Raw genomic sequence first — 25,149 nt, 5'->3', positions numbered from 1 at the left:
ACACACCTTCCCATTTCACCCATCCAGTCACTCCAAATGTTTGTCTAGTTCAGCCTTAAATTTATTTAAGCCTTTCAACTTCCACAATAACAGATGGAAGTCTGTTCCAGCAATCACCTACCCACTGGCTAAAGGAAAACTTCCACCCATCTATTTTGCACATCTTCAAAGCATTCAGATCAGGCAAATTTCATCCTAACTGCAGATATGCATCCATTCAATTAGTCAACAAATGAGCACTGCAAAAGGAAAGGCATATGAAATGAACAAATGAGCGATATCAGCACACTGATTGAACCAGGGGCTATTGCATTATGGCTGGGATTTTTCTTGGAGTCAATCACATTGTATATGAGAGTGCTATAAATGTTGTATACTTGGTTCACAGTTTATGTCCTTTGCTTATCTAGTTTAGTATTTTCCAAAAAGAAAAGTTAAAATTTTTCAGAGCTTATGCTTGCTGAATTAATTCTTTAGTTTCAATCAAAAACAAAAAGATCATCCTTTGTTTGTTTTTTTTTTTTTTTGATTTGGTAGTTGTTGGCGCATCGGCTTCTGTGGCCATATTGCACCTCCCAAGGTTTTTGCAGTACTTTGATCCAAGCCCGAGGCGGGAATCGAACCCGCGACCTTTGGGTTGCCGGGCACAGGTACTTTACCCACTCGGCTAGCCCGGTCGGCCTCATCCTTTGTGTGTGTGTGTGTGTGTGTGTGGATAAAATTGTGTAAGTGTTTTCCTATAAAATTAACTTAAAGGATTGTTATAATGGATCCACAGCCTGGGACATCAGTACTGAAAAGGAACAGGGATGGACAGTATGTTGTAGCTGATGACATTGAATCAACTCTTTATAACTTCATTAGCATTAGTAGAGGCATATGATGCAAAAAAGCAAGCTTATGCAGCATCAGCCAAAAAAAAAAAAAAAAAAAAAAAAACCCTTTCACTTCACCCCTCCCCATTCGTTTGAAATACCTGTATAGCTGAGCCTTGAATTTATTTAGGCTATCAACTTCCACCAACTGATCTGATACAATACAATATCATATCAATATCAGATCTGATACAATAGAAAAATTCATCTGATACAATACTGAAAAAAATTCTATTCAAGTGATGCAGATTCTGAATCTCATTCAAATGATTCTGTTGATGTTAGAATGCTACAAACAACAGATGCCAGCATTACTTGGAGTGGAGTAATGACACTTCACAGATGAAATCCATTTACTAAAAATTTACTGGCCTACTTGTTCCTGCACCCAAGAGAAGCACCCCAAGGCACATAGGAAAAACCCCTACAAATAGTGTAAATAGTACACTGAAATCTTAAATCAAATTCAAAGTTCAACTAGCCAGAGTGATTACATCTATATGGATAGACTGCAGATGGACAAGACAAAGCTAACATATGTTACTGCATTATTACAAAATGCATCTTTAAAATGTGTTACGTAAGACCTATTAATATGCAACTTTATTATTAACATTCAATTGTTAAGCAGAAAATATTAGAAAAATATGAAGTACCAAACTGTTTTAACCCTTTGCAGTCCAGTGTCATGCTGAGCTGCAACACTGTAAAATTCCTCTTCCAGTCCAATATCACATCCAACGTTTCTGATTATGGAATTTGTTTTCCGGGTATGTTGTCATTTATTTATACTTCATATAAATAATCTGAAAAACCTAAATCAATATTTATATTCAATAGTTAATGGTAGGCAGCATTTTCTTTTTTCCCTGTCCTCAAATCCAATGTGGAAACCATCACAACTGTCAGTGTTTCAATTATAAAATCGTTTTCCCAGTGTAGTGCCATCCATTTATAGTTCATATAAATGACTGAAAAACTAAGTGGATGTTTATTGATGTTTATATTCAATTGTTAACAGTGGGCAGCATCACTTTTTTTTTTTTTTTTCAGTGTAGAAGTCAAAGTAACATACTACATCGGAGTGAAGTATTTACACAGACACACAGGTAAGATCTAATAAATGGTTTTTCTGATGGCAAAATAGAGAAATTGTTAGACCTTACTGAAGAAATTGAGAGTAAAAAAGAAAATTCTTAAAAATAAAAAAAAAAAAAAAAAAAAGTTTCCAACAGTTCCACATGGTGACTGGGTTTAGGGTTCACTAAAAGATATTGCATTTTGTCAACAAGGTACTAAATGAAAAAATTGATAAAGAAATATGGGTTGGAAGAATGGATAAACAGAATTAAATTTTTCAAGTATGTATTTAGCAGAAGAGATTTCTGCAGATATTTTGGATGTTGCATCTGCCCACCCACCCACAAGGAATTCCAAGTAGAGGCTCCAATATAAAAACTCATTGTCAGTTATCCAGATGGAAGGCTTTGTGACTATTTTCTTCCAGGAAGAAATACTGCATTAGTCTCACTGTTTTGTCATGCTATTTTATATATATTAGCTCACATAAACCCCAAAAATAATTTTTGAACAATGCATTAACTAGTCATTTGTTTGACTGATAAAGCTGGACTGCAGCATGGGAGAAGACAGTGAAAATAAAGATAAACTGTAAAGGGTTAATGCTAAAAATAAAGCATCATATACAATTAGATTAAATTAATTAGATTTAATTCATCAGCATTAAACAAAAAATGAATTAAAAATTAAAGCACAAACATATGGAAATGTTCTTTTAGTTATAAAGGTAGTTATACGTAAAGACTGAAAGATAAAATTTTGGGAAGGTAAGAAGAATATTATTGTACAGATAAAAATATTCATTTCAATCAATCAGAACTATTTTACTTAAATTTGAAACACATACCTTCCACTGAGGACTTGCCATATTATCACGTTTGATTTTTCAATAATGGCAGATAATGTTCCACCAAGTTTCTTGTTATTCAATATTAATGTATGAAATCAGTTTCCTTAAATTTCACAGTTACTAATCAAAAATGCTTGGTTTGTATTATTAAAAGTTTAAAAAGGTTGAATGGAAGTGCCTCAGATGTAGAACAGTGCGTGCTGAAGTGTGTCAGAGCAGACGTCCCTATGTGGTTGGAGAATTTTTTTTTCTATGCTACTTGTGGGTCGTGCTAGGGAAGAAAATTAACAATTAATATTATATAACTAATTATCAGATTCTGATAATAAGAAAACTAACTGAAAATTCTCTAAAAAAATTAAATAATCAACATTTTTGAGGACTTAAGATTTCAAAACTAGTATTAAATTTAAAACAATTTTAATTGATTAATTGTTTAAATTCAGGTTAAGAACAGCTACTCATAAGCTTGGTTTGTTGCAGCAATTCCCACATGTGCATAATGGTATTTAATAAATCAAATTAAAATGCTACTACAGTGTGCCTGTAGGTTTTTTTTTTTTTGTTTGTTTTATCTATTAACATGTTCACTGCTTCAACATGCAAATCTGCAGCATTGGATTTTAATCCACTTCAAGGGAAAATCCACATCACTTTTAGAACTTTTGTTCCAATTTGACAGAAAAAAATCTTGGGTCAAAAATGTAATCTGAAAAGCCAGCAGCGAAAGTGCTGATCTTGCATTACTTTTTCAAGCCATTCTTGCACTTTTACTTCTTTCTTTATACAAAAAAACTTTCTAAAGATATTATTCCAGTCTTTAGTATCAAAGATGCTAAGTTACTGAAAATAACTAACAAGGGGATTTTGCAACTGTGTCACTGCAGATTTCTTAAATAAAGCTCCCATAATTTATGGATTAAGGTTAACATCTCCTAATCCAAAGGTGTGAAGCTCACTTCTGCTCTGCGGATTATATTTATATTATTTTACTTTTGTTTCATTTTCAATTTCTTTGTTTATAATATTTCTAAACAAATTCATTGTAAAGATATTACAGCAATTATTAGACTTACAGTTCGCCACTTAATACCTAGATACATGCACATTTCATACTTACATTACTTAGCAACTCATTCCTATGCAAGTTGATAATTAAAGTTGAGTACAGCAGCAAAACTACCATATCAGTATGGCAAAGAAAAAGGCACAACTCAGAGAGCTGAATGGTTGGTTTCTAATGGTTAAAGGTCTCTCTCTCTCAATAGAAAGTTGAGTTTGAATGAAAATCTGGCTTTTCATCCAAACTTGATTCAGCAATATAACTTGCTCAGTCTGATTGCATTTACAATCAGTTAAAATAGTTTCACAAGAAAGCAAGTTTAACTTGCAGTTAATAAGGGAGCTGGGCCTACTTTCATTTATCAATATAGTATCACAATCAGAAAAACTGAAATACCATAAAGCATTTATTTTATGAACAAAAATGCTTCAAGTAACCTGTTGAAATACTGGATCTAAGTCAGTTTCTTCATAACAGCAGGAACTGCTATAGCAAGTAAGTGTAGTCAAATTCAGTATTTATGACGAGACAGTGTCTCGTGTACAAGTGAAATTTATGCAATCTTGGTGTACAATACCATAATTTACTGTGTCTGTGGTTTACAAAGTTTTCCTATTACAGTACTGTACTGCAGTTTTTATGGGAGGTATGACAATTAGAAACAGTGTAAAAAGAAATCAAGACATCCTGTCAGAACTGGAGACAACTTCAGCAATGAATTTTATCAACTCATACAGAAACAGATGAATCCAGCATGTAGAACGGGAGAATGGAGGATGGATGCTATCTGAAAGTGATTCTAAACTACAAATTCGGGGAAGGAGAGACAGAGGCAGATCCCTGCAAAGATGGAGAGAAACCATAACAATCCACTAAGCCTAATACTGGACAGGAAGAAGACAACAGAAACTTTGTACTACAGTTTCCTCATAACAGTATCTAAGAATGGTAGTGAAGATAAAGCATACAAATTGCAGTGTTTCAGATAAAATGAGAACAGTTTCTAGCACTGAAATGCCAGATTATGTTCTCATTTTCAATTTATCTTTCATTAAATTCTGTTTGTTGTTATTTGGTTATTAGAAGCATTAGCAACTAAAGCCATATTGCTCTGGGATATGCGGTGGTCATTTCCTGACCTTTTCGCATCTTCCGTATTTGGTGGTGACTGGCTCAAACCCCAGTCTAATCAAGAAGCTTGTGCTACGCGCTGCTGCTCCTTCCCACCTGGCTATGGAGGTGCCTACCATTAAATTCTCTCACTTGTGAGAGAGTACTGGGTGAAAATTTTTTATGTTTGTAACAAAGGAAAAAAGCAAACAGTTTGCTGCAAAATTTGATGCTGGTGCTTGTGAAACAAATGGCTTTGGAAAACTTGTGCTTCAAGATGGTTTATGTCAAACTTTGAAGAAGCTATGCACAAATGGTATGTGCAACAATATTTGGTGATTAGATGGTAACATGGGAGTGAACCTAGGGAAACCACTAATAAATTTGAAAGTGCACAAACAAACTTTAGTATTATCAATGGATGGTTGTGGTGTTTTCGTAAGAGGCACATCATCAACAAAAGATAATGTGGTGAATCTGAATGCTGCTGGCAGGTCTAGAGTGTTTTATAGAGCATGTTAATGGGATTTAAAAAAAAAAAAAAAAACACCACACTCTGGACTGTGCTTTGCTCAGGTCATCATTATCAGCCATTTTCAATCCACTGCAGGATGAAGGCCTCTCCAGCAACTTTTCAGTTCCTTCTGTTTTGAGCACTGGCCATCCATTTACTACCCGCAAACTCATGAATTTCATCTATCCATCTCCGCCTTTGTCTTCCAGGTTTTCTTCTAGCTCCTCTTGGGTACCATTCTGTTATTTTCTTAGTCCATCTGTCATGTCTTCGAGCTATGTGTCCTGCCCAAGACCATTTTAGTTCTTTAGTTTTGATAAGAATGTCCTTTACTTGAGTTTGCTGCCTAATCCACGTGTTTCTCTTTTTATCTAACAGTCCGATTCCCAATATAACTGTTTCCATTCTTCACTATGTACTTCTCAGCTTCTCTTCCATTCTTTTGGTGAGTGCCCAAATTTCACTTCCATAAGTCATGGTGGGAGCATACATTGGTTCATTATTTTACGTTTCAGACAAACTGGGATATTGCTCCTCACTATGTGACTATATTTTCTGAATGCGATCCATCCAAAATTTATTCTTCTCTTGACTTCCAGCCATTTATCATTATCACAGCTAATAACTTGTCCCAGATAAGTACATGACTCCAACTTTTCAATTATTGCTCCTTCAATGTCCCTTTCTACGTCATACTTGTTCATCATTACTTTTGTTTTAGCCATATTCATCTTTAGTCCAAAATCCTTACTAACTCTGCATAACTGATTAAGATTTTCCTCTAATTCTTTGGGATTGTGACTTATAACCACAATGTCATCTGCAAATCAAACGATTTAGGTACTCTCCATTCACATTGACTCCTTTCTGCAACCAGTCTAATCTTCTGAAAGCTTCGTCAAGGGCTGCAATAAACAACTTTGGAGATAGTCTCCTTGTCGAACTCCTTTCTCAATTTTAAATTTACTACTGTCTTTGTCTAGTCTAATAAAGGAGGTAGCGTTCTCATATATTTTCTTCAAAATCATAATATATGGGGTATCTATGCCTTGTCGTTCCAGTGCCTGAAACATTGCCTTATGCTGTATGGAGTCAAATGCCTTTTTATAATCCACAAATGCCAGGCATAATGGTGTTTTATATTCATTTGCTTTCTCTATTAGCTGTGATATTACGTGAAGGTGATCCATAGTTGAAAATCCTGTCCTAAAGCCAGCTTGCTCTTTTGGTTGATTCTCATCAAGTATTCTTTCTAATTTGTTAGTAATAACCCTTGTGAACAACTTGTAGATGTAGGATAACAAGCTAATTGGTCTATAATTTCCAATTTCTGATTTATCTTCTTTCTTATGCAGCAAAACTATGATTACATTATTCACTCCTTATGCATCACACCTTTTCTAACGCATTTTGCGAAGAGCCTTGCCAGTTTTTGTGTTATGTCTCTTCCTCCCAATTTTAACAACTCTGCAGTAACTTCATCTTCCCCCAGGGCTTTCTGATTCTTCATTTTCTTCAACGCATGTTCTACCTCATCAGGAAGAATATCAGGTATGTCATATGTGTTACTAATTTACAATCAATCTTCCTCACTGCTGGCATCATTCCCTCACCCCTTGTATAATTCTCTCTCTATAGTAGTCTTCTGCTATTTGAATTATGCCTTCTCTGCTATTTATAAATACACCATCGCTATTCTTCAGTTTCAGTATCATTTGTCTTTCTGTATTACTGCTCATGGCTGCTGATTTAAGTCCTTTGTTTTCCCTTAATGCTTGTTCTACTTTTCTTGTATTAAATCTTCTTATGTCCTCTCTGAGTCTCTTTCTAATGGCTTTGTATAACTTGGTATACACAAGTTTCTCCTTGTCAGTGTTTATCTTGCTCTTTATTTGTCGCTTTCGGTTCATCATGACAAGTGTTTCTTGACTAATTTTTTCTTCTTTAGATTTCTTTTTACCTATAGGTTTCTTGGGCTTATCACTTTCAGAAAATTTTAATATTCCTCGTCAATATCTTGGTCCTGTGCAGTCTGCAGGAGCTCAAACTTGTTCTTAAGTTCCAGTACATACTGCCTTTTCTCCTCTTCTGTTATCTCAAAGACCTTCGTATTATTTACTCAAGTCAGTTTTTTCCTTACATCTATATCAAGTGTGGATCTTACCATTCTGTGTTCACTTCCAACATTTGCCTTGTTTAGGACGGTAACGCATCATTCACGATATACCTTCTATTAGTGAGGATGAAGTCGATTTCATTAGTTGTTAATCCAATTGGGCTTTTCCATGTCCACTTTCTGTTCACCCTTTCCTTGAAAAGTGTTCATTACTGACACTCCTCAAGATTCTGCAAATTCCACAAGTCTTTCACCAACTCCAAAATTTCCTATAGTTCCCCTTTCTGCACTGTTTTGTCTTTTTCCAACCTTAACATTGAAGTCCCCCATAATAATGATGGTGGGGTGTTTTTCTGCTCATCTAGAAACTCAATTTCGGTGTACATTTCTTCAACCTCGTAATCATCATGGCTTGATGTTGGTGCATAAATCATTATAACCTTTAGCTTGTACCTCTTAGAAATCCTGAATATGTCTTGACACCCTTGGTGATGTACTTTTGAATTCCAAAATGTTTTTTAAATCTTTATGGACAAGAAAGCCAACTCCACCTTCACTCCTTTCACTGTTTCCATTTGTGTACAGCAGATTTCCACTTGGTAAACTTATGATTCATTTCTTCTTGTTTCAGCCAAACCGATGATATTCCAATTCACATTTTCTAATTCCTTTTCCAGCTCTAACATCCTGTCTTCACCGAAGCACAATCTTACGTTGTAACAGGCCAAGTTCAGTTTCCGTGCATGGAAGGGCACCTGCATAGCCAGGTGGGCAGGAGCAACAGTGCGTAGCACACGCTTCTTGATTAGACCGGGGTTCGAGCCCGTGACCACCAAATATGGAGGATGCGGAAAGGTCAGGGAATGACCACCGCATATCCCCGGAGCAATATGGCCTTAGTTGCTAATGCTCCTAAAAACCAAAACAACAACAACCGTGCATGGCAGCCTGGTCATACCCAGAGATTCTTAGCACCCTTTGCTTCCACTCTGATCCTCTTGCAGCTGTAAGAGGGGGCAATGAAAGCCACTGGGGACTAAGCGGCATTTGTTTCGTCGTACTATCATGTGCTGGAGGATTTGGTCTTTTCCTCTTCACGCTGACCAGGCGTCTTGAAGAGAACCACTCTACACATTCGTTGACCTAAGTGACATAACAGGGCTTACCACTGAGGTGTGCATGAGTGGATTTTAGGGAGGCAGGCCAACTAGACTTCTAAATATTCTGTAATAGAAAAGATATTGGATCCATCATTGTTTTCGACTGATAACACACAGAATACCTGTTCCCCTCTAAACCCCTCAGGTATATAATGGTAACAAAACTGAACTTTTTTGTATTCACTACTCTCAAAAAGCTTGAGAAGTAGGGAATATCAGCCGTGCCTCAGAAGTAACCCCAGGGACTCACATCTGGTGAGTAAGGATATCATCATTCTTCCTTTTTCTTGGCAATTCCCCCCCCCTCTCTCTGTAAATTTTATTTTGGCTGGTGCAGCATAAGTCTGAGGTTTATGCTGCACCATATAGCTAATAATAATACTGACAGTAGCTATCAACTGAAAGTTTACTGTAGTGAGGAAATCAGTGATGAGTAGTGAATAACATAAGTAAAAATTCCCAGTCAATTTATTAGTTCATCTAATACATGATTCACATAGACGATTACCTCTGACTGGGTCTACCACTACAATCCTGAAAGTAAAAAGCTCAAGTACTTGGGATTCAAGCATTAACAGACTGAAATCCGATTCCCAACCAGGATGGGAAAGCTTCTGTTAATATTTCTTACCACCTAGCACAACTGCTGTAATCCAACTGAGGACTCAAGATAGCATCTGAACATACAAAAAACTGTACAGGAAGAGGTTCCTTGATGAAGCAATGGTAGTTTGGAGGATGAGCAGGACAAAATGGAGGATACCAGAGAATAAAGGCTCTGCAGACCATATGCAGTTAAATCTGATGACCACCACATTCAACTGAGGTTGAAAGGAGATGAAGATTGTCCCTTTCAAATGGATAAACAAAATCCTCTAAGATAGGGATGCAGATTCTGACTTTGAGATGAACCTCAAAGACTGGTGAATATGGTATTTTATACCGAAGACTACACCGAGCAGTTGGGAGCTGATTAAAGAGATCCTAGATACCAGATTTTCTTGAAGAGATTGTCTGAGGTGTTATTACTGATAATACTGAAGAGTACATGGACAAGGAAAAAGAGACTGTCTTCAAGGTAAAGCTGTCAAATGTCAGAATTTTTTGATATGATCAAGCTTCACTAGTTTGTCTTCAGATTCAGAAATGCAGCCTCATTACCTGCCATCTAAGGATGCTCAGGCAGATAGTTTGAGGCAGCATCAGACAATCACCCACTTAAGTTTTATAGCTTCAAGTATACACCTTCACAAGGTTAACATCAGGAGCCAAGATTTTCTTCACCTTCAACCAGCTTGCTAAACATGTCAGATATTGGAAGGTAATCATCTGAATGCCATGAGTTGTTCAAACTTAGAATAAGCTTTATTCAGAATGTGAATAGAATTTCCATGCCAAATATGACATGGTAAAATATCAAGAATCCAAACAACTGGCAAGTGCAGTAAAATATGGCATTACAGCATTTAAATGTTTCATATTTCATAGAAGAATTTAGTAACATTCTAGAAACTTGCAGTGGCAATGGCTAAAGACACAAATTGGAAATCAAAAAGGTTGATATTCAAAGTACACTTACAGGTAGCATGGCGAGTCTCAAAATCATTTGGAGCAAGCCAAATCCTCTACTTCACACTAGTATAGCTGTTGTATCCTAGGTACATCCCTTATGTGCAAGATCCAAGGGTTAAAAGAAATCCTTTTACACTGGGGATGACAACACATGCCTATGCCAATCAATGCAAGCATGGGTTGAACTATGCTGTTCAGCATTCACTGGTCCATGAGGCTGTCACAGAAACTCTCTCAGGTATGCCAAGCTAGGCTTGATACCTGCGAGTCAAAAACACTGATGGAAATGATATTCAGGTGGCACTCAAGTCAAATGGATTGAATTTTGATGAAGTCCAGTCATTCTGTGATAACTAAATCCACTGCTTGCACCTTCAAGATGGTGGGATTGTTATTCATCTATTATTCATCATTCCTCCATCTGCAATTCCAGAATTATGATAACCAGTATACTGGAAATTAGCATTAGTAGAGGCATTTGATGCAAGAAAGCAAGCTTATGCAGCATCAGCCAAAAAAAAAAAAATAAAATAAAAATAATAATAATAAATAAATAAATAAAAAATAACCACTTCCACTTCACCCCTCTGTTCATTCGAAATACCTGTCCAGCTGAGCCTTAAACTTATTTAGGCTATCAACTTCCACGACAAGGGATGGAAGTCTATTCCACCAACCAACCACCCGCTGGCTAAAGGCAAATTTCCTCACGTTTATCCTACATCTGCCTTTTCTCAATTTGAATTTATGCCCTCTCAGGTGATTATTCTGAGCAAGAATCCCATCAGCATTGAGCATGCTCAAACCATTCAAGGCTTTATACACCTCTATCAGATCACCTCGCTGGTGATCCAGACACTGTAATTTGCAAAACTTAAGCCTTTCTTCGTAAGAGCACCCCTTTGTTCCATTCACTAATCTTGTTGCCCTTCTCTGTACTCGTTCCAGCATCTCTACATCCCTCTTGAAATGAGGCCTCCAGACCTGTATACAGGTGTGGCCTGACCATTGCCTTATACAAGGGAATAATCACCTCCTTATCCCTGCTAGAAAAATTCCTATATATATCATCGACAATACACCATGAGCTTCTCTTGCAGCCTGTCTGCACTGTCCAGAAAACTTCATATCTGCCTGCACAACCACCCCCAGGTCCCTTTCATTCTCTACCACTGTCAGTGTAGTACCACAGAGTTGATACGTTGCTCTGGGGTTGCTGTTTCCCATATGCAGTACTTTACATTTGTCAATGTTAAACTTCATTTGTCACCTCTCAGCCCATCTGCTCAACCTTTCCACATCCTGTTGCAGTAGCAATAGTGTCAGTAGTGTCCTTGACAACCCTGCCAACCTTCGTATCGTCTGCAAACTTGGACATTAAGCTTGATATACCATCATCAATATCATTTATAAATACAGAAAACAATAATGGACCCAATACTGAACCCTGAGGGACTCCACTAATAACATTAGTCCACGATGAGCAGTGTCCATTGATTACCACTCTGTCTTCTCCCCCTCAAATGACCACCCACGTGCAAACCAACGTAAGCAGCGGTTAAGGTGTGGCATCCACACCACACGGATGAATGCTGCCTGGAAATACTTGGTGGTAAATACTATCACCAACCAGTGCAATACCACCACTTTGCTTAATGAGGGCTTGAAGGGGTGGAACTCATGTTTAGTGTTAGCAGTGGCATATGATGCAAGAAAGAAAACTTATACAGCGTCATCAAAAAAAAGAAACACTTCCCATTCACTCCAAAAGTTTGCCCAGTCCTTCCTTGAATTTATTTAAGCTATCAACTTCCACAATGAAGGATGGAGGTACATTCCAACAATTAACTACTCGCTGGCTAAATGCAAATTTCTGCACATCTATCCTGCAACTGTCTTTCCTCGGTTTGAATTTGTGCTCCTCAAGTGTGTAATCTGAACAAGAGGAAGGAAGAATCCATTCAGCATTGAGCTTGCTCAAACCATTCAAAGCCTTGTACACCTCAATCAGATCACCTCACAGGTGCCAAGTCTCCAGATGCTGCAATTTACAGAACTTAAGCCTTTCTTGGTAAGAGCAAACCCCCCTTTGTTACCCTCACCAATCTTGTTGCCCATCTCTGTACTGATTCAGCAGCTCTGCAGCCCTCCTAAAAAGAGGCTTTCAGACTTGTATGCAGTACTCAAGGTGTGTCCTGACCACTGCCTTATACAAAGGGATAATCATCTCCTTATCCCAGCTAGCAAAGTGCCTGTATATCATTTGACAAGACCCCATGAGCTGTTCTGGCAGTCTGTCTGCACTGCTCTGAAAACTTCATATCTGATGCCCAGTTCTTTTTCATTCTTCACCACCTGAGTGTAGTACTGCACAGTTTGTCCTTGTTGATTTAAAGCAGCTATCTACAAAAAAAAAAAAAAAAAAATCATCTGAGAGCTATATTCTTAATCTAAAATACTGGGCCTTGCTATTCTACTGATAATAAGTTTTATTCTGCAATGGAAGAAGAGATACCGGGTGTGGGTGTGTGGGGTGAAGTCAAGCATGGTTTTGGTCACTTCACCATAGGAGAATCAGAGGTTGCATCATTAACTCAATGGGGAAGTTTTTTTTTTTTTTAATTCCCAAGCACAATGGATATTAGAACCTATAGCACTTAGTACTGTGCATGCGTTGAAGGTTGAGAAGATAAAAGAAGACATTTGTTGACATTAGACTTGAATTATTGTAAATTACAATTTTTGGGAAATAATATGAAGGAAGGTTGTTCCAGAAAATGGAAGTTGAAGGAATAATGAGAAATAAGAAAAGTTGGTTCTGAGAGTTAAAGTCGGACAGTAAGGATGCTGACTTTTCCAGTTTGGAAGAGAAAGAGAGCAGGAGTTATAGAAGCCAATTCAAAAGAATAGTGCCTATTGAAAAGGCATGCAGCAGAAACAGAATATGTGTGTGTGTGTGTGTGTGTGTGTGTGTGTGTGTGTGTGTGTGTGTGTGTGTGTGTGTGTGTGTGTGTGTGTGTGTGTGTGAGAGAGAGAGAGGGTGAAGAGACTTTGCTAGAGTTGGTTCATTAATTGTGTGACCCCAATTCACAAAAGAGGATCAAAGGGTGACACAAGTAATTAGATCTGTTAATTTAACTTCTGTTCCAGGGAAATTAATGGAGGCACTGGTTAAAGAAACACTGCAGGATCATCTATTCAAGACTTCAGTTATAGCTCGGACACAGCATGGGTTTGTTAAGGGGAAGTCTTGTCTGACCAATGTGATTGGATACTATGATGCGGTCACAAAGGAACTGGATGCAGGGAATAACTTTGATATCATATATTTGGATCTTAGAAAGGCTTTTGATACTGATACACATGGAAGGCTGCTGCACAAATTGGAGCAGTGTGGCAATGGAAGCAAATTGCTGGTATGGATAAAGGGATGGTTGAGTGGGAGAATACAGAGTGGCAATCAATGGAGACTGCTCTTCGTGTACTAATGTTATTAGTGGAGTCCCTCAGGGCTCAGTGTTGGGTCCATTGTTGTTTTCTGTATTTATTAATAATACTGATGATGGTATATCAGGCTTAATGTCCAAGTTTGCAGATGATATGAAGGTTGGCAGGGTTGTTAATGACAGTACGCTGCTGCAACAGGATCTAGAAAAGTTGAGCAGACGGGCTGAGAGGTGGCAAATGAAGTTTAACATTGACAATGTAAAGTACTGCATATGGGAAGTAGTAACCCCAGAGTAATGTGAGGTAAGGTGTAAGGTATGTTAGCGTCTAATGGCTCCTGGGATTTCTCCCATCTCCGTGGGTGTACATTGTATCAGGGCCAGGGATTTGAAGTATGTGGGGGGTCATGTGCTGTATATTGTGTTGTGCCCCTTGTTCCTCCGGTCTATTAGCCGCCGAGCCCCTAGTGGGACCCGATGTTACCACACCGTTTCATGGGGAGGCTAACCGGTGCACCACTGATGCTAAAGTACTCTGGCAGGTCCTACCACCTACTTTTCTGGGATTTCAGTGGCTAGGACCAGATTTGAGAATGAGATGATCGCTGGTTCTTGAGCAACGGTTGTAATTTTAACAGAGCGTAGGGTTGTTCGCTGATAACTTGTTCTAGGGCCAAATAGGTCAGGCAATAATTTTGATGTATTTAGATTTAGACCTGTGGGACACACACACACACACGAAGAAAAACGTTGTGCAAGAGAAAAGTAAGGGAGGAAGGCAGAAGACTGGAGGGTAGGAAACAGAAGAAGGGGGCCGACAGGGAAGATGACCCCTGTTGTTGTTATTTGGTTTCAGGAGCATTAGCAACTAAGGCCTTACTGCTCCGGGATATGCGGTGGTCATTCCCTGAGCTTTCCACATCCTCCGTATTTGGTGGTGACGGGCTCAAGATGGCCCTGATGACAGTGTGGTATGCCCAGTGCCTCACCAGAGAGAAGAGTGGGGTGGACAAAAAAAACCACCTCCCCACAGAAAAAAAAATCATTGTGTAAGAGAAAAATGGAGGGGGGGGGTAAAAGGACAGATGGTAGGAAACAGAAGAAAGCCAAAAAAAAGAGAGAGAGAGAGAGAGAGAGAGAGAGAGATACCCTGCAAGTGCAGGGTAGGTATAGCTAGCACAGCCAGTCAGTTGGAGCCGACACTTGGTGGAAATCCAGTAGTGTGAGTACTGCTATGGTGGATGGGTCATGTTCAGGGTCTAGTCCAGGTGTCGTCATTGGGACTCCATTTGGTGAGTCTGTATCACATCCAGACTGAAGGCTGGTCCAGTAGTCCATGATAACGAATAGATAGTGGGGTGGTCAAAACCGGGAGTCCAAGATATGATGGTCAAGTCCAGGGATCAATGGTAGGTCTCTTCTTGATGAGAAGAGTCGCATCTGGTCGGGAAAAGTTGGTCCAGGAATCAATGATGAGGAATTTGTCAAGGTATGTGTGGACTCTGTCTTTGATTACACTGCTAGTATTGACCCAACCAAGTGGGGAGACCAGTTGACTACTTGAGATGTGAGGGATCAAGTTGGGTTCTGTACTCCGGATGGTTTGTTGGTCAAGTCTTGTGTAAGTTGGTCTAAGGCGTTAGCATCCATGGCTCAATGATGCGCAGCAACATTTGGCAGTCATGGTTGTTATGACCTATTGATCCAGGTGCTAAGGTGGTGGTAGCACTTTCTGCCTGGTAAATAGGTCCATTGCAAATTGAGTCAGGGCTCTAAGTTTCTTCATTCTGTAGGGCGAGGTGTTCTTGATTTTGGTAGTTGAAGCGTAGTCTCGTTATCAGGATCCTCCTGAAGTCCTCGTAGATTTCACAGCTGTGGGCAAGGTGCTCCATCCGATCCTCTCCACAGTGGAAGCGGGGCGAGTCTGAAATTCTGAAGTCATGTAGTTTTTTCTGGAAGGAGCCATGTCCAGTGAGGAGGTAGGTAGCATAGAGTCCCAGTGAAAACCAGACAGGTGTGAGGGGGTAGGAGGCCCTGACATCCGGGCGGAACATTTTGGTGACAGCACCTTTAGTCTGCCATCTTTCTTGCCAGGTGTCTGTTAGACATTCATTAAGTCTTCTTTTCAGTGTTTCTATTATTTGCTGGGTCAGTGGTGAAACCTGCACAGGTAACTGCTCTTCCTTTGGCTATTTGATAGAGCAACCCATGACGAACAATCTCCAGGTCCAGTGGAAGAGATCCAGTGAGGACCTGGAGTGCATGGGTGCTAACAGTGCGACAGGCATGCAAGGACAGAAGGAGAAGAGAGCGCTGGATAGTTCCTAGGTGCGATCTGTTTACTACTGTATTGACCTTCTTGTACCAGACTCCATAGGCATAGGTGATAACCGGGAAGAAAACTGCCTTATAGAAGAGGGACAGCGTTCTCCTCAGAGTAACGTATCAACTGTGTGGTACTACACTGACAGTGGTAGCAAATGAAAAGAACCTGGGAGTAATTTTGCAGGAAGATATGAAGTTTTTTTTAGCAGTTCAGATGGTCTGCTCATGGTGTCTTGTCAATGATGTACAGGCATTTTTCTAGTATGGATAAGGAGGCGATTATCCCCCTGTATAAGGCAATGGTCAGGCCAAACCTTGAGTACTGTATACAGGTCTGGAGGCCTCATTTTTGGAAGGATGTAGAGCTGCTGGAGCGAGTGCAGAGAATGGCAACAAGATTAGTGAATGGAACAAAGGGTTGCTCTTACAAAGAAAGGCTTAAGTTTTGCAAATTACAATGTCTGGAGACTAGGCACCTGCAAGGTGATCTGACTGAGGTGTATAAAGCCTTCAATGGTTTGAGCATGATCAATCCTGATGGAATTGTTCCTCTTGCTCAGAATAATCGTCTGAGAAGGCAAATTCAAATTGAGGAAAGACAGTTGTAGGATAGATTTGCAGAAGTTTGCCTTTAGCCAGCGTGTGGTTGATTGCTGAAACAAACTTCCATCTGTCATTGCAGAAGTTTATAGCTTAAATAGATTCAAGGCAGAACTAGACAAACATTTGGAGTGAATGGATGGGTGAAATTAGTTTTTTTTTTTCTGACTGATGCTACATAAGCTTGCTTTCTTGCATCATGTGCCTTTACTAATGCTAATGAACTAATTGCCCTCTTTTGAATGGAATCAAAGCCTGAGAGGTTTTAGGGGCACTGCCCCAAACGTAGGAATGATATTCCATGGTAGGACAGATTTGTGCAAATTGACTAGCTGTTTGAAAGAAAAGTAACACAGGGCAAAAGAGAAAACCCATTTTTAAATGCAGAGGAAGCAATATTTATGATATGCTTAGGTCTAGAAAGGTGAAGTCAGGATAATCTCTAAAAGAGATATGTGATCTTGTCTAGATATCTTGCACTTCTACAACACCAGATGGGATTTGGTCCAACAATCAACCATCCTCTGGCAAAATTTCCACACATCTATTCTGCAACTATCCTTACTCAATTTGAATTTATCTTCCCATCATGAATGGAAAGCAGAGTCTGAGCAAGAGGCCAAATTCTATCAGCATTAAACTTATCCAACCTAATGGGTTGGGCAAGTTCAATGCTGATCTCCTTAAATATGCCAAATCTCTCCAGACACTGCAATTTGCAAAACAAAGGCAGATTACGAGACACCTTTGGCAAAAGATGCAAAGAAAAACAGCAAAGCCTTCTTTACTTATGTAAACTCTAAAAGGACTGTGATGAATAAAATTGGTCCACTTGATATCAATGGTTTGACTGATGAAAATCCTGCTCAGGTTGCTAACAAACTGAATGAGTATTATTATTAGCCATATGGTGCAAGGAAGCCTGAGGCTTATGCTGCACCAGCCAAAAAAAAAAAAAAAAAAAAAAAAAAAAAAATTTAAGTTACCCTGAGAGAGAGAGAGAAGTAGAAAGAAATCATAAAGAAAGAAGAATGATTATATCAGCTTAGGACCCTGGGTGTACCAAGCCCATACTCACCAGATGGGAGCCCCTGGGGTTGCACCTACATTCACCAGGGAGCTAAAGGATCTTGCAATAAGCGAGAGGAAAATGGAAGAGAAATTAACTTAAACCCTTAACCATAATAAGGAGAGCATCCTTGGATTCAGGGGAGGTCCCCACACAATGGTGATATGCAAATGTATCAGCAATTCAAAAAGGGGGGCTCAAAGGGAAAGTAATTACAGACCTGTTAAACTTCTCTAGCAGGGAAAATAACTGTCACTGGTTAAAAGTTAATGCAGGATCATCTGGGGAAGACTGCAGTTATACATCAGACAGAGAATGGCTTTGTTAAGGGGAAATCTTGTCAGACCAATTTGATTGGATGCTACGATGTGGTCACAAAGGAAATGAATGCAGAAAATAATTCTGATATCACGTACAGTAGACTCTCGATTTCTGGGATAGGTGGTAAATTAAAAATCCCGGATAATCGATTTCCTGGTTAATCCAAAAATATAGCAAGTCTCCGACATACGTTCCAGGAATTCTTATGTAAGTCGAGTTTTACGACTTGGGAATGACCAAAAAGAACATTGCTCCTATATCCGTGATACGCCAAAATTACAAAAACTGCATAATATACTCAGAAGAATGAAGAAAAAGTTATGTTTTTTATATATTAGTTATATGTATAGAAAAATAGATACATATTTTTAAAAACTATGCAAAATACATACCAGTAAAAACTGGTATGTATTTCGCAGGTTTGTTTATCATAATTCACTTTATTGGTGCCGATCTTTTCACCACTTCTTGTATTCTGTCTTTCTCATTTATTGTGTTCACTGTTGACACTGACAAATCTAAATTCCGTGTGATACTTGTTCATGTTTATGTTTGATCATTTTCAAAACATCCTTATTTTAATTTTCTGATCCGAATTAATCGCTTTCCTTTTTTTTTTTTTTTTTTTGATAGATTTACTAGTACCGCTGTCACTTATTCTCTTAGTTGGCACCACAATAACAGTCAAAATTAAATTTTCTGGAAAGAACTTCATGGGGTTAAGGCGAAAACACATTATCACCCCACGCAAGCTCACATTTTACTAAACACATTTCTGGAGGTCACTACCATAAAACAAAAACAATTTGCACTTTCTGGGTTATTGGGCTTTTCGTTAGTGCATCTAATTACAAATGAGCAGTAAACTCGATCATATTGCATTTGTGATAATTCCGATAGCTGGAATTCTGGGGGATTTTACGTTATTATGGTGAAATGTGTGTCCCCCTTCACTGAAATCTTCAGTCATATAAAAAAAAAAAACCTTTAAAGAATCTTCTCTTCATTCCTGTTTTTAAGCTTGTTACTCCGTATCCTGCTTGTGGAATTTGTGCGTGCTGTGATCGTCATTATTGATTGCTTATTATTATTATCATCTTTTTTGAATTTTACTATTCTAAAAAAATGAATGAAAAACATTAATGTAAGTTCGAAGTTACGTAAGTCAGGGATTTACTACAGGATATCCAAAAATATTCAGCAACCTACTTAAAAAATAGGGCGATGTATAAAAAACTTACCACGCACTACTTTCATGTCCAATACGATGCTTCCCTTTATTTTTTTTCAATGTCGATTTTAAATCCAGTAGCTTCCCTTAATTTTTTACAATTTCGTGCATGGTTTCGTCACCAACATTATAATGGTTCTTTAGAGATTTAATGGATGCACTGTTTTCAAACTTTTGAATAATTTCAAATTTTTATTTAATTGAAAGTGCAACTCGTTTGTGTTTACCCATCATTTTCGCGATTTCTAAACAAAAAAATTTTCTTTATCCCTGACATAAATAACGAAACAAAATTTTTTTGTTGTGCTACGAAACAACAATTGAAGCAACGCAGTAAGACAAACTAAACATTTGTTCTCTTTTTTTTTTTTTTTTAGCGTCAGTTGTGAAGACAGTGGGGTTGCGAGATAATCTCCCAATGAAGACTTTATAACACTCTCCTTCTCGCTTATTTACGACTTGCAAAACATCTATTTATAGCCGACCGGGCTAGCCGAGTGGGTAAAGTACCTGCCCGGCAACCCAAAGGTCGCGGGTTCGATTCCCGCCTCGGGCTTGGATCAAAGTACTGCAAAAACCTTGGGAGGTGCAATATGGCCACAGAAGCCGATGCGCCAACAACTATCAAATCAAAAAAAAAAAAAAAAACATCTATTTATACCTATTGTAGTTATTACTTGAATTATTATTATTATTAGCCATATGGTGCAAGGAAGCCAGAGGCTTATGCTGCACCAGCCAAAAAAAAATTCCCGAGAGAGAGAGAGAGAAGCATGATGATATCCAGCTGAGGACCCTGGGTGCGCCAAGCCCATACTCACAAGATGTGAACCACTGGAGTTAATTTTATGATGTCTGGTTAGTTTTTTTTTTTTTTTTTTATTTTATTTGAGGTCTTGAAGTGTCCTGGTTAAACCGTTCCTGGTAAATCGAGAGTCTGCTGTACTTGGATTTCAGGAAAACTTTTGGTACTGTTGCACATAAAACTGCTGTACAAATTGGAGCAGTGTGGCATTAAGGGCAAGTTGCTGCTACAGATAAAGAGACAGTTGAGTAGGAGAAGACAGAGTGGTAACCAATGGACTGTTTGTTTGTTTGTCATTTGGTTTTTAGGAGCATTAAGCAACTAAGGTCATATTGCTCCAGGGAGATGCAGTGGTCATTCCCTGACCTTTCCGCATCCTCCGTATTTGGTGGTCACGGGCTCGAACACCTGCCACTCAAGGAGTGTGTGCTACACACTGCTGCTCCTGCCCACCTGGCTATGGAGGCGCCAATGGACTCTGCTCTTCGTGGACTAATGTTGGGCTTATTGTTTGTTTTCTAAATTTTTCAATGATACTGATGAAGGCATATCAGGTGTAATGTCCAAGTTTACAGATGATATAAAGGTTGTCAGGTTGGTTAATGACAGTAATGGCAGTATGCTACTGCAACAGGTTCTAGAAAAGTTAGGCAGATGGGCTGAGAAATGGCAACTGAAGTTTATCATTGACAAATGCAAAGTACTGCATACAGGTAGCAGTAACCCAGAGTAACATACAACTGTGGTACTACACTCAAGGTATTGGAATAGGAAAAAGACCTAGGGGTAACTATGCAGTCAGACATGAAGTTCTCTGAGCAGTGCAGACAGGCAACCAGGCCAGCTCATGGGGTTTTGTCAATTAGATACAGGAATTTTGCAATTAAGCAATGGTCAGGCCACATCTTGAGTACTGCATACAGGTCTAGAGGCCTCATTTTTGGAAGGATGTGCAGTTGCTGGAAAGAATACAGAGAAAGGCAATGAGAATGGTGAGGGGAATATAGGGGTGCTCTTACAAAGTAAGGCTTCAGTTTTGCAAATAATTGCAGCACCAGGAGACTAGGCACCTGAGAGATGATGTGATTGAGGTAGTTAAGGGTTTGAATGGTTTGAGCAAGCTCAGTGCTAATGGGATTCTTTTTCGTGCTTAGATTACATATGAGAGGCATAAAATCAAGATGGACGGTTACAGAATAGATGTACAGAAGTTCGCCTTTATCCAGCAAGTGGTTGATTGCTAGAACAATCTTTGATCTGTTGTTGTGGAAGTTGATAGTTTAAATAAAGTCAAGAAATAACTAAAAACTATAGGAGGGAAGGTTTTTTTGCAATGCAAGTCAGTGGTGGGGAATGAATACAGTAACGTATGGGGGCATGCAATGCACTTGAAACATGATTATGTGGCACACTGCAAAAAAAAAGTTGTGCCAGCTCTGGTTATTGCTTGGGTCTTTACACATCTTGTTGTAAAGTTGGATCTTTACACATCTCCCTATAAAATCATACTTTATTTTCATTGGGGAAGGGAACAATAAAACCTTTTCTGGAAAAGGTTAAAAGGGAATTACCATGTAGCTGAAGCTTCCATTCAATATACGAGACCGAGAACAACTCTTCCTTGCACTGCTTATGCCTACTCATATTTATGAGAAATAAGCAGCTTGATTAGTCCATATTTAACAGCATTAGTTTTCAATTGATTGACCTTATCCATTATGTCACAGAATCAGTAATCCTTTCAATCAGTTACAAGTGGGGAAGGGAAAAATTAAACCCTCCCTTTAGTAGCTGTTTCATGCATTAAGGGAGTTTTATATTGTTATAAATATGTAGTTGTCACAAAAATGGTACAAGCAAGATAAGATTTCCATAAAAAAAAAAAAATGGTACAAGCAAGATGAGATTTCCATAAACATTTAGCTTCAAATTGAAGGTGTTAAATTATGGCAAAGAACATGGAAACAGGGCTGAAAGACATTTGTCTTCCAACAACTGAGAAAAAAAAATACTTGTAATTTCAAATATATGCAATAAAATATTTCTTCCAAAATTCTTCTCCAATCTTGAGTGCAACCCATGGTCACGTGCATCTTCTTACCGTACAGCATATACTGTTTTTTTTTTTTCTTTCTCCCCCCTTTGTCTTAAGAACATATTTTAACTTATAATTTTTATTAAGATTCACCCATGAGTGGTAAATGGTAAAACTGCAAATTGCAAAACTGCATAATGTATGTTAACATGCTCGTAAGAAAGTATATTTTTGAAATTAAATTGCAATTGAAAATGACAAGCTGCTGTGCCACGTGCTGTCCATGGCAAGTCATTTTCAATTGTAGTTTAATTATATAAAATATAATTAAACTAAAAAATTAATAGTTTAATATATAAAATTTCAAACTACCCACTTCCACATCAAAACAATCAACCTGCTTGCTGAAAGCAAACTTTCACACATCTAGCCTGCAACCATCCTTCCTCAATTTGCATTTATGCTCTTCATGTGTGTAGTCTAAACAAGAGTTCTGGAAAATACAATCAGCACTCGTTATGCTCAAAGCTGAAGGCCTTAAACACCTCAATGAGATCACCTCACAGATGCAGTCTCTTACCAAGAATGGCTTCAGTTCTGCTGCAATTTGCAGAACTGAAGCCATTCTTGGTAAGAATACCTTTTGATTCCCATCGCCAATCCATTGCCCTTCTCTGCACCTGTTCCAACAGACCCATATCCTTAGTAAAATGAGGCCTCCAGACCTGTACACAGTACTCAAGATGCAGCATAACCATTGCTTTATACAATGGGTTAATAATCTCCTTATCCCTGCTAGCACAATGCACAATGGCAGATTGTAGGCACTACTCAGAGAACTTCATATCGAACTACACAATTACCTGGGCACCTCCATAGCCAGGTGGGAAGGAGCAACAGTGCGTAGCACATGCTTCTTGATTAGACCGGGGTTGGAGCCTGTCACCACCAAATACGGAGGATGTGGAAAGGTCAGGGAATGAACACCGCATATCCCGGAGCAATATGGCCTTAGTTGCTAATGCTCCTAAAAAAAACCAAACACAATTACCCCCAAGATCTATGCCATTTTCTGCTACCTTGAGCATAGTAACATAAGTTAACCCGAGATTACTAATATCCAAAGAGTACCTTGCATTTGTAAATGTTAAACTTCAATTGCCATTTCTCAGCCACTGCCTAATTTTCTACATTTTTTGCAGTAGCATACCTCCCTCACTGTCATTAACAACACTGCTAACATTTGTATCACCTGCAAACCTGATATAACTTCATCAATATCATTAATAAAAACAGAAAACAATGGGCCCAAGCACTGAACCCTGAGGAACTCTGGCAATAACATTAGTCCAAGAATAGCAGTGCCCATTGATAACCACTCTGTCTTCTCCCACTCAACCATCTCTTTATCCATGGCAGTAATTTGCACTTGTGCCACATTGCTCCAATTTGCATAGTAATATTTAAAGTGCAACAGTATCAAAAGCTCTTCTGAAATCTAAGTACAGTGGATTCCGGTTATTTGGGCCACCGGTTAAATCGGGGAGCTGTTTATTTGGGACAAATCTTAAAGAACAGAACCCAATTGAGAAAATAGCCAGAGGTTTATTTCGCTTAATTGGGACAACATGCCGTTTAATCGGGGCAGGAAACTGCAGCACTCGAGATTACCCTACGATTGTCTCTGATCATACCATGCGGTTTGGTCGGATTTCTGGAGGTCCCAAACATAAAATTAGCAATCCCTTGTTTATTTGGCTTTTCTGTTAGTGCTTCAATAATATAAAAAAATTAAATTTTCAGAATCTGCTCTTCATTCCTATTTTTTAAGCTTCGTAACTTGTTACTCCGTTCTCACTTGCATGTGTCGTGTTACTTGCAATTTGTTTGTGCTGTGTTCTTTGTTATTGATTGCTTATCTTTTTTATTGTTTTAAATTTTAACCCCCACCCACAAATTTCAGTGAACAGAAATGTCAACTAGTTACCATGTACATATTACAGTATGTAATGCACATAAGTGTAAATTTATTTTTATTTTGATAACCTGTGGAAAATGTTCTTCCGAATTTTACGCAGCATTTAATTTTTTAATTGGTAACACAATAAAGTGTAAATTTGTACTACAGTATATCTTTACTTTTATAGCCTGTGGATAATATTCCTGCTATTTTCGCTAATTAGAATCGCTGTTTAATAGAATCAAACTTAATTCACAAACGTGATCACAATGACTGGCGCTTACTACATATCGTATAGTGAACGGTACTTTACTATGGCGACTCCATCGTAACATAATTTGATCGTAAAATCAATCGTAAAGCTGTATTTTTTTTTTTAACTATTTACGTGAAATTTCTTATAATTGGGGCAGCCGATTAATAGACTGTATATGATAAAATTATTTTTTGGAACCAGTTCCTTTGTTGCTGTATCTTAGTATTATTCAATCAAATTGGTTAAACAAGATCATCCTTTACAAATGACTGCATGGATCATCCCTTACAAATATGACTAAACTCTGCCCTGTGACTTAAATGACTGCACTCCTATCTAGATGGTTCTGCATTTCTTCTTTAACCAGGAACTCTATTTTCCCTGGAACAGAATTTAAGCTAACAGCTCTGTAATTACTCATGTCACCCTTTGTGAATTGGGGATACATTCACACCATGTCCAGTCCATGAGGGAGACCTCTGCTGAATCCAAGGATGCTCTCATAATTGTGGGTAAGGATTTGCTTACCGCCTTTCCTTCCTTAATATAGCTGGAGAGATCCCAGGTGCCCATTTTATGTTTAGCTTCAACAATTTCTCTTCCACACCGCTGTTAACACAAAAATCACTAAGCTCCCTGTTAGAATTAGGATAAACGTCTAGAATCCCCTTCCCTCATTATTTCCTTCCTTTGTGAAGGAGAGACAAAATAACTACAGCCACTCCCCGGCTTACCTAATACTCTACTTATGGAAATTCGAC

At 38.5% G+C, this 25,149-nt stretch overlaps 1 protein-coding gene across 2 annotated transcripts in view; it reads right to left on the bottom strand.

Moving 5' to 3' along the window:
- The window catches only part of Unr (cold shock domain-containing Unr), a 344,942-nt gene that overhangs the window by 292,448 nt on the left and 27,345 nt on the right, over positions 1–25,149 (bottom strand). For both annotated transcript variants that reach the window (XM_090387109.1, XM_090387110.1), the window contains exon 2: positions 2,803–3,076. In XM_090387109.1, coding sequence (XP_090243235.1) covers positions 2,803–2,823 — 21 coding nt within the window. In that variant the 5' untranslated portion in view covers positions 2,824–3,076. The remainder of the gene's footprint in view (positions 1–2,802; positions 3,077–25,149) is intronic.

Source organism: Mastigoproctus giganteus, chromosome 13 (genome assembly GCF_048544385.1).
Source record: "Mastigoproctus giganteus isolate SK-2022 chromosome 13, ASM4854438v1, whole genome shotgun sequence".
Lineage (NCBI taxonomy): Eukaryota > Metazoa > Arthropoda > Arachnida > Uropygi > Thelyphonidae > Mastigoproctus > Mastigoproctus giganteus.
This window is presented reverse-complemented; position numbering and strand designations above follow the sequence as displayed.